Consider the following 14,826-nt stretch of genomic DNA (forward strand, 5'->3'; position numbering starts at 1 on the left):
ACTGATTGATAATGAACATGCACATATACTAAAATGTACTTGGGTAGACCTGGTGCACTTTAGTCAGTGCTGAAAGGACAAGACAGGTGAGAGAGGCAGCAATAGTTATTTGATAAGCTATTTAACCAAGATGAATTTGAACAAGAGTCAGGTGAAACTTGCTGAGAACATTTATTGCTGCCAGTTGAGATTAATGAAGTGTGGAACATCTTTGCCAAGAGGAGCACCACCTCATCCTTTTGGCGTTAGGCCTTTGACACCGGCTGTCACAGTCAGGCTGGTGGGATGCCACGGCCCTTTCCTCTGGGATGTCTCTCTGTGGTGGCGCCTGTTCCCCAGTGACTAGCTTTGCTGTACAGTTTGAAGCCGCTTCATTTTTGTTTTTTGCCTTCGAGCAGTTCTCAGTTTTTTAGTTTTTAAGAAACTATCCTCTAATTGGTATAGAAAATCTTCAATTCGTCCAACCTGGAAGAAATAAACAGATACAACAATGTTTGTTGTTTCCCCAGGTTTTGTGTATATAGGAAAATGGTCAGGAATTTAAAAGTAAACGGCACATACAGGTCCACGGTTGGAACAGAACTGTCAGTGACAGATACAGTTAAACATAAAAGTCCCCTTTTGATTTTCATTTCAGCATCCTTTGTTTTAGGAACATGAAGAGAACATGCAGGAATGTACCATTAGGTCCTATATGTTGGAGAATGGAACTTGGGAGTATCATTACCTGCTGTCTTTAATGGTCAGTGAAACAGGGATTTCAGAAAGAAATAATTGGTAAAAAAAAAAACCATTCCATTATCTAAAAGAAGAATGAAACAAAATCTACCCCCCTCAAAACCAGTGATTCTACATTAATTAGTATGCCCCTTAGGCCACTTGTCTGATAGCTCAGTTAGTAAAGAATCTGCCTGCAACGCAAGAGACCCTGGTTCAATTCCTGGGTCAGGAAGGTCCCCTGGAGAAGGAATAGGCTACCCACTCCAGTATTCTTGGGCTTCCCTTGTGGCTCAGCTGGTAAAGAATCCGCCTGTAATGCGGGAGACCTGGGTTTGATCCCTGGGTTGAGAAGATCCCCTGCAGAAGGCGAAGGGTACCCACTCCAGTATTTTGGCCTGGAGAATTCCATGGACTGTATAGTAGTGGGGTAGCAAAGAGTCGGACATGACTAACATAAAAGTTAGTCATAAAAGAAAACATGACTTTCACTTCACTTAGGCCACTTGGGAGAAAAATGAATTTTCCATGTTGTCTTAGCAGGAGCCATTTCTCTTTTAAATAAAAAGGAAAAGTTGGAAAAAAAAAGATAAAATAATATATAAAAATAGTGCTTAAAAATAAATTACTAGTCTTTCTTCCAAGCAAACTTAAAATTATTCAATGACAGTTGAATGTATTATGCTGTTTGTCAGAGTAAAACAGTTTACATATATGCTGAGTTGGGCTTTCATGATGAATAATGATTCATACTTAACCCCCATTCCCAGGACCTGCATATTCTATTAGTCTAAAGTCACTCACTGAGGAGCCTATTGTCATAAAGTTAGCTCAAAGCTAGAGCACTTACTCTTCAAGGTGCATGAACATATCATCTACTTAAGATAAAAGCACTTACAAGTTCAATTTTCCAATTTTGAGCTCTACTTTTAAATCACTTGATTTATCGTTCGGAGTAATACCCAAAAGATAATTCAGGTTGTCAAAAAGAGAATAATACATAGTTGCACTCATCTATATGTTATAGTTAGGTCTTATATCACACAAGGTGATGCATACAATCCATTGGTTTCCATAAGAAAATAACATAGCTTATTTATGTGAAAACAATTATTTTTGAAAACCTAAAATTACTTCAGGTAAGTTTTTCCCAAAAGTTTGTGTAATTTATGATATCTGATTATTGCAGCAATCCTCAAAATGATTTGACAGAATAGTTTTTAATCCTGTCATGAAGTCAATGCATGATTTTATGTATTCCATCCATTTATACTACCTAACTTATACCAAAATCATGGGTAAAAAGTTAACATAGAGCACAATCTAAACAAACATGATAGATGGCACTTTACTGTTACTTTGATAGTTGAGTTGATGGCTCACTCAAGTTATTTGCACTGAAAATGTATCATCTAAATTGAAGCTCTTTACAATGATAATGATTGCAATTGGCCCCAATACAATTAAAATTACAACCCCAATGCAACAAAAAAATATGTCCTACAGAAGAATAATAGTTTTAAAATATCTGTTGGGTGGCTGCTATCTTCTTTGAAAATTGTGTTTATTAAGAGCAGTGTTGACTAACTGGGTTGCTTTTCATCAGAAAAGACAAAGAAGAAACATAAGATATGTCATTTGAATAGAGAGTACCACTGAATTACCGTGGGAGGTTTAGGGTACAGACTCTATGCATGCTTCACCTGGCCTGGGTGTTTGCTTCCTGCCTGGTCTGTCTACATGCTTTGCTTTTAACCCATTATCCCAATAATACTGGAATGATCTTTTAAAAATTTGTATCTGATCACAGTTTGCCCTGCTTAAAATGCCTAAATGGATTCCCAAGTCCTTAACATGATCTACACATCTCTGGGTGATCTGCTTACATTACACTTGTGTCTCTAATTCTGTCTCCTGTAATTCCATTTGCCTTAGCCCTGTGGTACATCGCTCAGTTTTCTAAGCACAAGTATGCAGCATTCTATGCACTCTCGATTTTCCTAATGCTATGCCCTCTGATGGAACACTCTCATTGGAACCCTTACATATCCTTTGGATTTCAGGTTCAGTATCAGTGTCTCAGGGACATACTCCTTGGTGACTCAAATCAGGTTGGGGTTCTCAGTAACATATTCCCACAGCAGTCCATTCATCTCTTTGCCTATTTTAATTCTTAATTGTTTATAATGATGTATATAGTATCCATCTTCCTGTCTGGGCTTGCTGCATAAGGCAGGCAACTAGGTCCATGGTGTTCCTTATTCCCAACACCTAGGATATGGTAGACCCTCAGTAATCTTACTCTTGGATAATAGATCTGAAGACTTCAGTGTGTTCAGAAACTGATGTATTTTTCCATACTCAAAGTGGTGACTGGTGTGAAACATATCAGAAGGCTTTCTTTCCTCTTACAAATTAAATAAGGAAGAGGGACTTCCCTGGTAGCTCAGGTGGCAAAGAATCCATGTGCAATGCAGGAGACCTGGGTTCAATTCCTGGGTTGGGAAAATCTTCTGGAGAAGGGATAGGCTACCCACTCCAGTATTCTTGGGCTTCCCTGGTGGCTCAGATGGTAAAGAATCTGCCTGTAATGTGGGAGACCTGGGTTTGATCCCTGGGTTGGGAAGATTCCCTGGAGGAGGGCTTGGCAACTCAGTCCAATATTTATGGGCTTCCCTGGTAGCTCAGTTGGTAAAGAATCCACCTGCAATGCTGGAGACATGCGTTCAATCCCTGGGTTGGGAAGATCACCTGGAGAAGGGAACAGATCCAGCATTCTGGCCTGGAGAATTCCATGGACAGAGGAGACTGGCTGACTGCAGTCCATGGGGTCACACAGAGTCGGAGATGACTGAGAAACTTTCACAGATTAAATAATCGCTTTCATATACCATCATTCTATTACCATTTGAGTTTAAGCATGGTCATAACAAGGTATGGTCTCCATGCTTGAAACAGCCAAAAGTAGAAAGGGCACTGACTGGGTAAGGAGTCAGAAGTGTTGAGTTCTGCTCTTGTCCCAGTTTATAATCCTCAATTACCCCAGAGAAGTCACTTGGCCTTTCTGAGTTTTAGTTTTCAGAACGGTGGATCCAGCAGGTGGATCAATTAGGGGCCAGCCTTTAGTGAAGAAAAGGTTAGCCTGGATAATTTGCAAGTGAAAGTGAAGTCGCTCAGTCGTGTCCAGCTCTTTGCGATCCCATGGACTGTAGCCAACCAGGCTCCTCAGTCCATGGAATTTTCCAGGCAAAAGCACTTGAGTGGATAGCCATCTCCTTCTCCAGGGGATCTTCCTGACCCAGGGATTGAACCCAAGTCTTCCTCATTGCAGGCAGATGCTTTACCGTCTGAGCCACCAGGGAAGCGGATAATTTCCAAGGACACACCAAATAAAAAAATTCCATGACTTGTATTCACACCAGATTTAAGTTTGTCCAGTCTTAAGATGTGCCTTTACAGTTTTCAAATCAGAGGTTATTCTCTTAGATTATACCATTAGGTGAATGACACAACATGCAGTAAAGTAAGTCAATTTTAGCTTCTGTACTTACTGAAGTGTAGGAGAGCTGCAACATGTTTTTAGTAAAGCTGGTTCTTTATTTTCTTTTTTTAAGTCAAGGAAAGAAAAGTGCTGGTTGAAGAGAAAATAGATTCATATAACTAAGAAGAACAGATTGCAAATGACAGAAATTTCTATAAAGCCCTTAGGGGAATAAAACACAAATATGTAGGCATGTAAGGAAGGAAACAAACCAGTTTTGGGAGCAGAGGCCTTATTAGACCTTCTTTTTAGGAGAGGATCCATTTGTTTAATTATATCAGGTAGTGTCCTTGGTCATTCTGGGTCTAATTTTCCCATTTGCAAAATGGGCAGATAACATTCTCTTGTGTATCTGTGTGCCAATGCTGACGTGGCATTACTGAGATATGGACATCAGACCAAATGAGCTTGTAGAGAATTTGGGATGCCAGATGATTGAAGGGAACTGAAGAATTCGGTCCAAGGGCAGATTCTCACCTATCATATGGTTATCAATCAAAATCCACATCAAAGAGTTAGGAAATTGTTATCAACTAGTATCTGAGGACTTTTAATTCTTATACACAAGCATACTAACACATATATATGGAATTTAGAAAGATGGTAACGATAACCCTATATGCAAAACAGAAAAAGAGACACAGAAGTACAGAACAGACTTTTGAACTCTGTGGGAGAAGGCGAGGGTGGGATGTTTCGAAAGAATAGCATGTATATTATCTATGGTGAAACAGATCACCAGCCCAGGTGGGATGCATGAGACAAGTGCTCAGGCCTGGTGCACTGGGAAGACCCAGAGGAATCGGGTGGAGAGGGAGGTGGGAGGGGGGGTCGGGATGGGGAATACGTGTAACTCTATGGCTGATTCATATCAATGTATGACAAAACCCACTGAAATGTTGTGAAGTAATTAGCCTCCAACTAATAAAAAAAAAAAATTAAAAGGAAAAAAAAATAATTCTTATACACAAAAGTCTACCTGTCATGATTTGGTGTGGAGTCAAAAAGTTCAGAAAAAAGATGATTTTGAAACCCTGAAAGAGAGGACAGCCTGAGAAGTATAGGAGATTTCAAAGCTGAAATTCTAACAGTACAGAAACAAATAATACCAATTAGGAAGAAATGTGGTGGTAACTAAATAGATCAGTGTATATGACAGGAAAATTTCCGGTCAGCTCAGATCTCAGAGGAAATACTCTTGTTCTTTCACGCAAATATTTATTGAACATCTACTATGTATTTGGTACTTTACTAAGGTAATAAGCAAAAATAACAAGATGCTTGTTTTTGAGGAACTCATATTCACATGGGAGAGACAGTTAATGAAAAAATGACTGCAACAAAGCATAAATGTTTAAGAATTATGTACAAAAGTGTTCTGTTAGCACAAATGTCAGAACAGTGAATTCTATCTGAAAGAAATACGGAGGAGTATGGGAGGTGATAGGAGATGGGCCTTTGTCAGGACAAGAAACTCATCCCAGACAGAGGGAATGGCGTTCATAAAAGGAAGTTGTGAAAGAGCATGGGCTATTTGATAGGGGTGAGTCACATAGCCTAGATGTGGGCATGAGGGGACTGGGAGTAGAGATATACATAGCAGGAAACATAGATTGGGGCCAGCTTATAAAAAGTTGAGAAATGTTTAGCTATGTGGTTAGAAAGATAAATCTGGTGCCATTGTGTGGGGTGGAATGCCGCCAGGGAGACTAGGAGCAAGTGGATCAATTAGGGCCAGTGCGATAAGATACGAAAAATACTGTGAGGGCCTGCATCAAGAGTTTAAGAGACATTTGGGAACTAAGAACTGTACTCTTGATAAAAATTCTATGTTGGGGTTAGAAGGCAGGCAGAATTAGTAATGACTGTGAAGTTTCTCATTTGAAACAATAATGGTATCTTAATGAGGTAAAGAATAAAATTCAGTGAATAGTTTTAGGGAAAAAGAATGAGTCTGATTAGTGACAAATGTAAGAGGTAGAAAAAGGCCACATAATCAGAAATGTTTTTAAAAAATGGACCTGTAATAATAGCCTAATACTAGGCTAAAAGCCAGAATGATGCAAATATCTTAATTGACAAGAAAAAACAGTCCACTATTTTGTGGTCTACTGTGTGAAAAGCATTCTAGCAGTTAAAAAGTCCTAAGAAAAAGAAACAAAAAGTGATGCTTTCAGTTATTGAGAACAAAAAAGTGGTTATGGCAGAGAGAGAGCCTGCTGGGACAAAGTCAGATATATCTGGGTTGGAATCCCAGCTCCAGCATGTTCTTGGTGTGTCTTTTGGGCAAACTTATTTAATTTCTTGGAACCCAAGTTTCTTCATCTGTCAGTGGCTTCACAGGGTCCTAATGAAATTAAGCAGTTTATGTGAAGTATTGCATAGCTCTGAACTGTTATTGTTTACTAGTAGTATTAATACTTGAATCTGGAAGTATATGCCCATTAAGTAGAAAAATAAATTTAAAAATACATATAAAAGTGAAATAAAATGAAAAGCCAAAGAACTTTAACAGTTCCTGTGTTTTTGACCTCCACTCTGTAAAGGATGCTGCCTCAGTAACTGTGCTAAGTATAGGTGTTTGAAATGCTTTCAAGTCTTATGATTAAGTCTCAAAATTCAACAATATAAAGGGTAGAATTGGGAGGGGACAGAGAAAGGAGTGTGAAGATATGAGTTTCTGATAGTGCATATTCAAAAAAGTTCAACTGTATTCCGTGGTTACCCAAAACTGATCTGATTATAAATGACAATGTTTAAAATGTGTCTCAATGGGAGTAATAGTTCTCTCCCTTTTCTGGCCATGTCCTGTCTCATCTGGGCTATGATGCTTGGTGTTGGATATGTCCAGGTCTTAACTCCAAGCTTTATGAAGAAAAGTTGGAGGACCTGTAGATGTTTACTGGGAAAAGAGAAAATATAACAGGAATCTTTGGTATCTTTAGGTGATATGTGAAGGGGTGATGAATTTGTTCTGTGTTAGCTTACATATTGGAAAGAGAGTACCATTTAGAATTACAATATGAGTTTGAGTCTCATTGCTTTCACTGGTGAACTTTAATTTTCTCATCTCTAGTGTAAATCATGAATTAATTATAATCAGACTTTATTTACAGGGTTTTTGTGAGGATTAAATGGCTTGATGCTTGTGGAAAACTCTTCATAAAGGTCTAAGCCCTCCACAAAGATTATAATAGCACATTGTGTAGTGTCTGGTGGTTTCATAATAAGGTCTCAATAAATATTTGTTGAACTGGTAAACAGCTGAATGAGTACTTCAGTGAGTAAAAAAATAGATATTATATTGATATTTTCACATCTGTGTAAAAGTGGAAGGTGTTTTTGGGGTAAGGTATGGTGACCCTCATCACCAGACACTGGAAATCAAACACTAGATGACATTTTTGGCAAGTGTGAATTATTCGGGTCATATGTGACCCGGGAGTTGGATTAAATAAACTTTAAAGTACTACTTTAATGATGTTATTTTGGCCTGGATTCACTGTACAGAAATGTGCTCAGTGGAAGGAGGATACATTGCAATTTGCTTGTACCACATTGAAAGAGCACTGTGGAAATGAGAGGGAGCCTGTATTAGTATTGCATGTAATGCAAGGTATCAAACTGGTTGATATAAATATTCATAGATATTAGGGTTCTCAGTACTTCATTATACTTCACTTAAAAGAATATCCATAAGACCTATAACTTCTCTAGATGTATCACCATTTTATCTTGCATCCAAAGGACCCCTATTACGGATTAGCTTAAGTGTAGTTTATAGCACACTTTATTTCTTTCTCACTCTTTAACTGGATCAGATTATTCAATCATCAGGTTCTTCTTCTCAGTTAATGATTTTTTTTATCATATCAAAATTTAAGATTATTCTACTAGTTCTAGGGTAAAATGCAACATTTTTACAGATTAAAATGTTTTCCCTCACAAAGCCACTTCAGAGTAACTTTCAGTATAGGCATAATAAAAAGTACTTGAATATTTTCTCTGATAATCTTTTACCATAAAATTGGTTTGTATCTTATGTGTAGGTGGAAAGTATGGGGATAGCCTGAAGTCAGGAGAGCTTCTATGCACTTGAGAGTTTTCTTGTGAAGTAGGGTTGCTGCTGACTCATTATGATTTCGTGGGGCAGACTATGGTTTCATTTGCACAGAGATCCAACCTATTTTTATTTGGTATATGAAGGCCTGTGAGCCAGAGGTGAAAGTAATAGTACCACTTTCCATTTCTTATGTAATGGCTGGCCATGAGACCAGAGGCATTGTTGGGGAAGAAACAGATTTAGGGCATAGAGAGTTAGGAATGGGGACAAACTAAGGTAAAAATGACAAGAAGCTCAAAATGAGCGAAGCTGGTGAGAGATGGTAACAGAAAGGGACATACAGTCTCGGCCTAATAGAGCTTTGAAAGGGGAGTCATTCAGATGTGATAGAGGGGAAGGAGAATCACTGTGAAGATTGGGGTGTCCCTTTCCCTCCCAAAGTCATTTAAAATCAAACACTACTGTAACGAGTTGAATTTCATTCCCTCAAAATTCCTGTGTTAGGGTCTTAAGCCCCAGTACTTCAGGATGTACCCTTATTTGGAGACAGGGTTTTTATAGAGGTCATCAAGTTGAAATGAGGTGTTTGGGGTGGGCCTTAACTAAAATGACTGGCGTCCTTATAAAAATGGGGTATTTGGAGACAGTCCCTCGCGCAAGGGGAATAACTTGTGAAGATGAAGGCAGTGGATGGGGTGATGCTCCTACAGCCAAGGTGTGGTAAGCACCAAGGTTAAGCAAACCACCAGAAACAAGGGGAGAGGCATGAACTGGCTCTTCCTCGCAGCCCTCAGGAGGTACCAACCCTGACGACACTTTGCATTTGGACTCCCAGCCTCCAGAACTGTGACGATAAGCTTCTGTTGTCATGTCACTCAGCTTGTGATACTGTTATAGCAGTCTTAGCAAATTAATGCAACTATAGACAATCCCTGATTTATGATGTGTTGACATAATTTGTTGACATAATTTTTTTGACTTCTTGGTGGTGCAGAAATGATATATATTCACTGGAAAACATACTTTGACTTTTGGATTTTGATCTTTTCCTGGGCTAGCAGTTTAGGGTCTGATACCCTTGGAGTGCTGGGTGGTAGCAGTGAGTCGCAGCTCCCCGTGAGTCACAGGATCCGAGGGTCAACACCGAGATGTTTATTTACTTTTTAGGCTGCATTACTGTGCAGCAGGTGGGATCTTATTTCTTTGCCCAGGGGTGGAACCTGTGGCTCCTAGATTGGGAACATGGAGTCTTAACTACTGGACTACCAGGGAAGCCCCTAACCCATACACTTAGAACTGGCCTGTCCCCAGACAGTCATTCTAGTGTTCACTCCTAGTATAGTATTCAATGAATTACAGGAGCTACTCAACACATTTTAAATAGGCTTTGTGTTAGACGATCCTGCTCAACTGTAGGCTGATGTAAGTATTCTGAGCACATTTAAGGTAAGCCGGGCTAAGCTGTGATGTCCAGAAGTTAGGTGTATTAAATAATTTCCAACTGATGGTATTTTCAGCTTATGTTGGGTTTATAGAGATGTAACCCTATTGTAAGTTGAGGAGATCTGTACTAAGCCATAAAGCACAATTAGGTTCTGATTTTCTCCTCAAATATGACTTTGCTGATTTCTACCTTTCACTTTTCCTGCTGGTTGATGTTGCCTATTTTGTCAGTGCCCCCTGCACATGCTTAGTACATACCTTGGGAAGCAGAGTGGGTTTCTGTCTAGTAATAGCAGTGAGAGGAACGTGATCTCAAACATAAATGCATGGGTAAATTAGAGCAAGAAGGAAGACACTGCACTTGAAATAGGATTTCCTATTGGATTTCATGTAGTCTGGATTAAGGAGAGACAATTAAATATGTTTATAGGGGTTTGTATATGTTCATGCTTCAGGGATTGGGTGCTCAAAGGATTTATTTTTTAAAATCTTTTTAAAGAAGCCTTGTAAGAAGACAAAAAAAAAATAAATAATAATTGGATCCTTGGGAATAAATATCATGTTTCTACAACTGTAGTGGTGGTTATAGAAGGAGGATGTATTTCCAGCAATTTGCAATGTGGATCAAAATCCTCTTGGCAAAACAGCCATTTAATCCACCACAGTGGATTTCATAACATTAGTTTTCTTGCTGTCTTCCAGTTTAGTTTCCAGACCAAATGCTTTTAAATATTTATCATCCAAAATGGTTTGAATTTTAATTCTTATTAGAATGACAATTGTTTTCAAACAGGCTTGAAATTAATTTCTAAAATAAACTTTAATTTCTGAAACAGTTGTTTCTGCTGTTCATAATACAGCAGTTTTCTTTAGCTTTTGGCTAGCATTCAAACAAACAGCCTCATATTTCTCCATTTTAATTTAGTGAATTCTGTATGTTGGTATGATAGTCATAAAAGTACAATGTGGAAATGTAAGGCATTAGATGCCTGTGATATATTATAAAATATGCAAAAAAACTTCTGTTAAACTATATTACCAATTACTAATTGAAAATCCCTATAATAATAGCACTTGTAAAACAAATTTAGTGTAGAGTTAGAGTCCAATTATGAAATCTTACTATCACTTTGTCCTTAATGCATCATGGCTTTTTAAAAATTTATTTTCAACACTTAATGGCATAATTTATCTGAAAGTTTGAGTACATATATTTTAAACTTTTTCTTTCGAGATAATTGTGGTTTCACATGCATCAATAAGAAGTAATAAAGGAAGAATCTGTGTATTCTTTATGTAGTTTGTCTGTACGGTAACATCTTATGAAACTTCGGTAGAATATTACAGCTAGATATTGACACTGATATAGTCAAGATACAGAGCAGTTCCATTACTATAGGATCTCTTGTGCTGCTCTTTTATAGCCACTTTCCTCCTGCCCGACCTCCTTAACCCTTGGCAACCACTCATTTGTTGTCCATTTCTATAATTTTTTCAGTTTAAAAAGGTATTATATATACACACACACTTAAGATATATATATAGTTGAACATATTGTTGCTATTATTATTGCATATCTTTTCTTATATGCTGTTCACTTTGTCCATTAGAGCCCTTAGTATATTAATCATTGTTGTGTTAAATTTCTAGTCTGATAATTACAACATCTCTGCCATATCTGCATCTGATGATTGCTTTGTCTCTTCAAATTGTGTTTTTCACCTTTTGCTTTGTCTTCTGATTATTTTCTTGATAGCTGGACATGATGTGCTGGGTAAAAGGAACTGCTATAAGCAGACCTTAGTAATGTGAGGGGAGGGCTTCCCTTGTGGCCCAGTTGGTAAAGAATTCACCTGTGATGCAAGAGTCTGTCTGCAATGCAGGCGACCCGGTTTCGATTCCTGGGTTGGGAAGATCCCTTTGAGAAGGAAATGGCAACCCACTCCAGTATTCTTGTCTGGGAAATCCCATGGACAGAGGAGCTTGGTGGGCTACAGCCCATGGGGTTGCAAGAGTCAGGCAGGACTTAGCGACTAAACTACACAATGTGAGGGGAGGGGAAGCATTCTACAGTTCCAAGATTAGATTTCAGTCTTTTACTGAACCCATGCCTTGGACTGTGAACTTAACAACTGTTCCTCAGTTCCCCACCTACTCCTCCTTACATGGGACAGGTTGGCTAGTATGGGCTGGAGTTGGGTATTTTCCTTTCCTAGGTCATTTAGGCCCTGATAATACCCCAAAAGGTATGCTCTCTTTAACTGGTTTCTTCTGAGGGCAAGCCTTGCTAAGAAGGAAAGAGTGTTTTAGTATATTTCAGAGTGGTTCCTTCCAGAGGCCCAAGGGAATTTTTCTCTGATACTTACCATGAACTCCTGGAGGTAAATTGCATAATATTGCATAACTCCTAGACTAGGTCCCCTTAGAGTTTGTAATACCCAGAGTTGTGTGCACTGAGTCCAAATTGCATTGTCCAGCAATTTGTCAATTATTATTCCAGCTTCACAAAGCCAGTCCTAGTTCCCATAGCAGTTTCTGCTCATAAGTCTCTGCTCCAGAAAGCCGTATCTCCCTGTATTAATCTGTTAGTCTCTCCCGTCTTTGGAGCAGTGTTTTGTCTTGTGTCGTCCACTATCTCATAGATCCAAGAAGAATTATTGACTTTTAGGATAGAGTGGTGACTTCCCAGCTCCTCATATGTAGAACCAAACACAAAACTTCATGTATATTTGGAAGCATATTGAACAATGTTCTTATTTTTGCTTGAATTATCAAACATAATGAAGAGGACAGTTTGTTGTTTTTACTCATATTTTTGCCTGTATTCTTTCACTTTTCTTGATATTTTAAAGTTCTTTCTTTTATTATTTCCTTTCTATTTAGGAAATTTTCTTCAGCCATTTTTTTTCTCTTTTTTTTTTAGGGTGAGTTGGCTGATGACAAATTCTCTTAGTTTTCTTTCATCTGAGAATGTCTTGATTTCCCCTTAATTCCTGAAAGATATTTTCGCTGGGTGTAGCATTCTGTGTTGACAATTCTTTTCTTTCAGTATTTGAAAAATGAGCCACTTACTTCTGGCCCCAGTTTTTTTTAACTGAAAAATCCACTGTCATTCAAATTGTTTTTCCCCTAATAGTTAGTGAATCATTTCTTTTTTTTACTGCTTTCAAGATCTGTCTTTGTCTTTAGTTTTTAGAAGTTTGACCATGCTGCATCCTGGTGTGAATTTGAGTTTATCTTATTTGGGGTTCACTGAAGTTTTTTAGTGAATTTATATGTGGAGTACATCATGAGAAATGCTGGGCTGGGAGAAGCACAGCTGGAATCAAGATTGCTGGGAGAAATATCAATAACCTTAGATATGCAGATGACATCACCCTTATGGCAGAAAGTGAAGAGGAACTAAAAAACCTCTTGATGAAAGTGAAGGAGGAGAGTGAAAAAGTTGGCTTAAAGCTCAACATTCAGAAAACTAAGATCATGGCATCTGGTCCCATCACTTCATGGGAAATAGATGGGGAAACAGTGGAAACAGTGTCAGACTTTATTTTTGGGGGGGCTCCAAAATCACTGCAGATGGTGATTGCAGCCATGAAATCAAAAGACGCTTACTCCTTGGAAGGAAAGTTATGACCAACCTGGATAGCATATTTAAAAGCAGAGACATTACTTTGCCAACAAAGTTCCGTCTAGTCAAGGCTATGGTTTTTCCAGTGGTCATATATGGATGTGAGAGTTGGATGGTGAAGAAAGCTGAGTGCTGAAGAATTGATGCTTTTGAACTGTGGTGTTGAAGAAGACTCTTGAGAGTCCCTTGGACAGCAAGGAGATCCAACCAGTCCATCCTAAAGGAGATCAGTCCTGGGTGTTCATTGATGTTCATTGATGTTGAAGCTGAAACTCCAATACTTTGACCACCTCATGCAAAGAGTTGACTCAAGTTGGAAAAGACCCTGATGCTGGGAAGGATTGGGGGCAGGAGGAGAAGGGGATGACAGAGGATGAGATGGCTGGATGGCATCACTGACTCGATGGACATGGGTTTGGGTGGACTCGGAGTTGGTGATGGACAAGGAGGCCTGGCATGCTGCGATTCATGGGGTTGCAAAGAGTTGGACACGACTGAGCGACTGAACTGAACTGAAGTTTTTCAGTCTCTAGTTTCTTTTGCCAAATTATGGAAATTTTCAGCTATTATTTCTTTGGGTACTTTTTCATTCCTATCCCTTTTCTCATATCTTTCTGGGATTCTGATAACATGAATGTTAGATATGATGCTATAGACTCACAGCTCCTTGAGGTTCTTTTCACTTTATTTTCTGGTCTATTTTCTCTGTTGTTCCAGTTGGGTAATTTGTATTGTTTTATCTTCATTTCAGACTTCCCTGCTGTCTCAGTGGTAAAGAATCCTCCTGCCAATGCAGGAGATGTGGGTTCTACCCCTGGATTGGGAAGATCCCCAGAGAAGGAAATGGCAACCCACTCCAGTATCCTTGCTTGGGAAATCCCATGGACAGAGGAACCTGATGGGCTACAGTCTATGGGACCGCAGAGGATGGGACACAACTTAGTGACTAAACAACAATCTTCATTTCATTGATTATTTCCTCTTCATTAGGCTGTTGAGCCCCTCCACTGAATTTTTCATTTTGGTTATGGTATTTGCAATTCTAAAATTTCTATTTGGTTCTTCTTATGTCTTCCATTTCTTTGCTGAGTTTCTGTCTCTTTTTTAAAGATATTTCTTTATTTTTGGCTGTGTTGGGTCTTAGTTGTGGTACGCAGGCTCTCAGTTGTGGCGCTTAGGCTTAGTAGTTGCAATGTGCAGGCTTAGTTGCCCCATGGCATGTGGGGCCTTGGTTTCTAGACCAGGGATTGAACCTGTCTCCTCTGCCTTGGAAGGTGATTCTTAACCACTGGACCACCAGGGACGTCCTCTCTCTCTCTTTTTTTTAAATTGAAGTATAATTGACATACAATATTAATCACAGGTGAACAACATGGTGATTTAAAATTTATATAGATTATACTTCATCTATAGTATGGAATATTAGCTATATTC

At 38.7% G+C, this 14,826-nt stretch overlaps 1 protein-coding gene across 1 annotated transcript in view; it reads right to left on the bottom strand.

The window, feature by feature from the left end:
* Nucleotides 1-342: 342 nt before the first annotated feature.
* Nucleotides 343-14,826, bottom strand: part of SPATA16 (spermatogenesis associated 16) — a 219,906-nt gene continuing 205,422 nt past the window's right edge. Inside the window, 1 exon segment of the mRNA XM_061168018.1 lies at nucleotides 343-465. Coding sequence (XP_061024001.1) covers nucleotides 343-465 — 123 coding nt within the window.

The sequence above is a fragment of the Dama dama genome, chromosome 19 (assembly GCF_033118175.1).
Source record: "Dama dama isolate Ldn47 chromosome 19, ASM3311817v1, whole genome shotgun sequence".
NCBI lineage: Eukaryota > Metazoa > Chordata > Mammalia > Artiodactyla > Cervidae > Dama > Dama dama.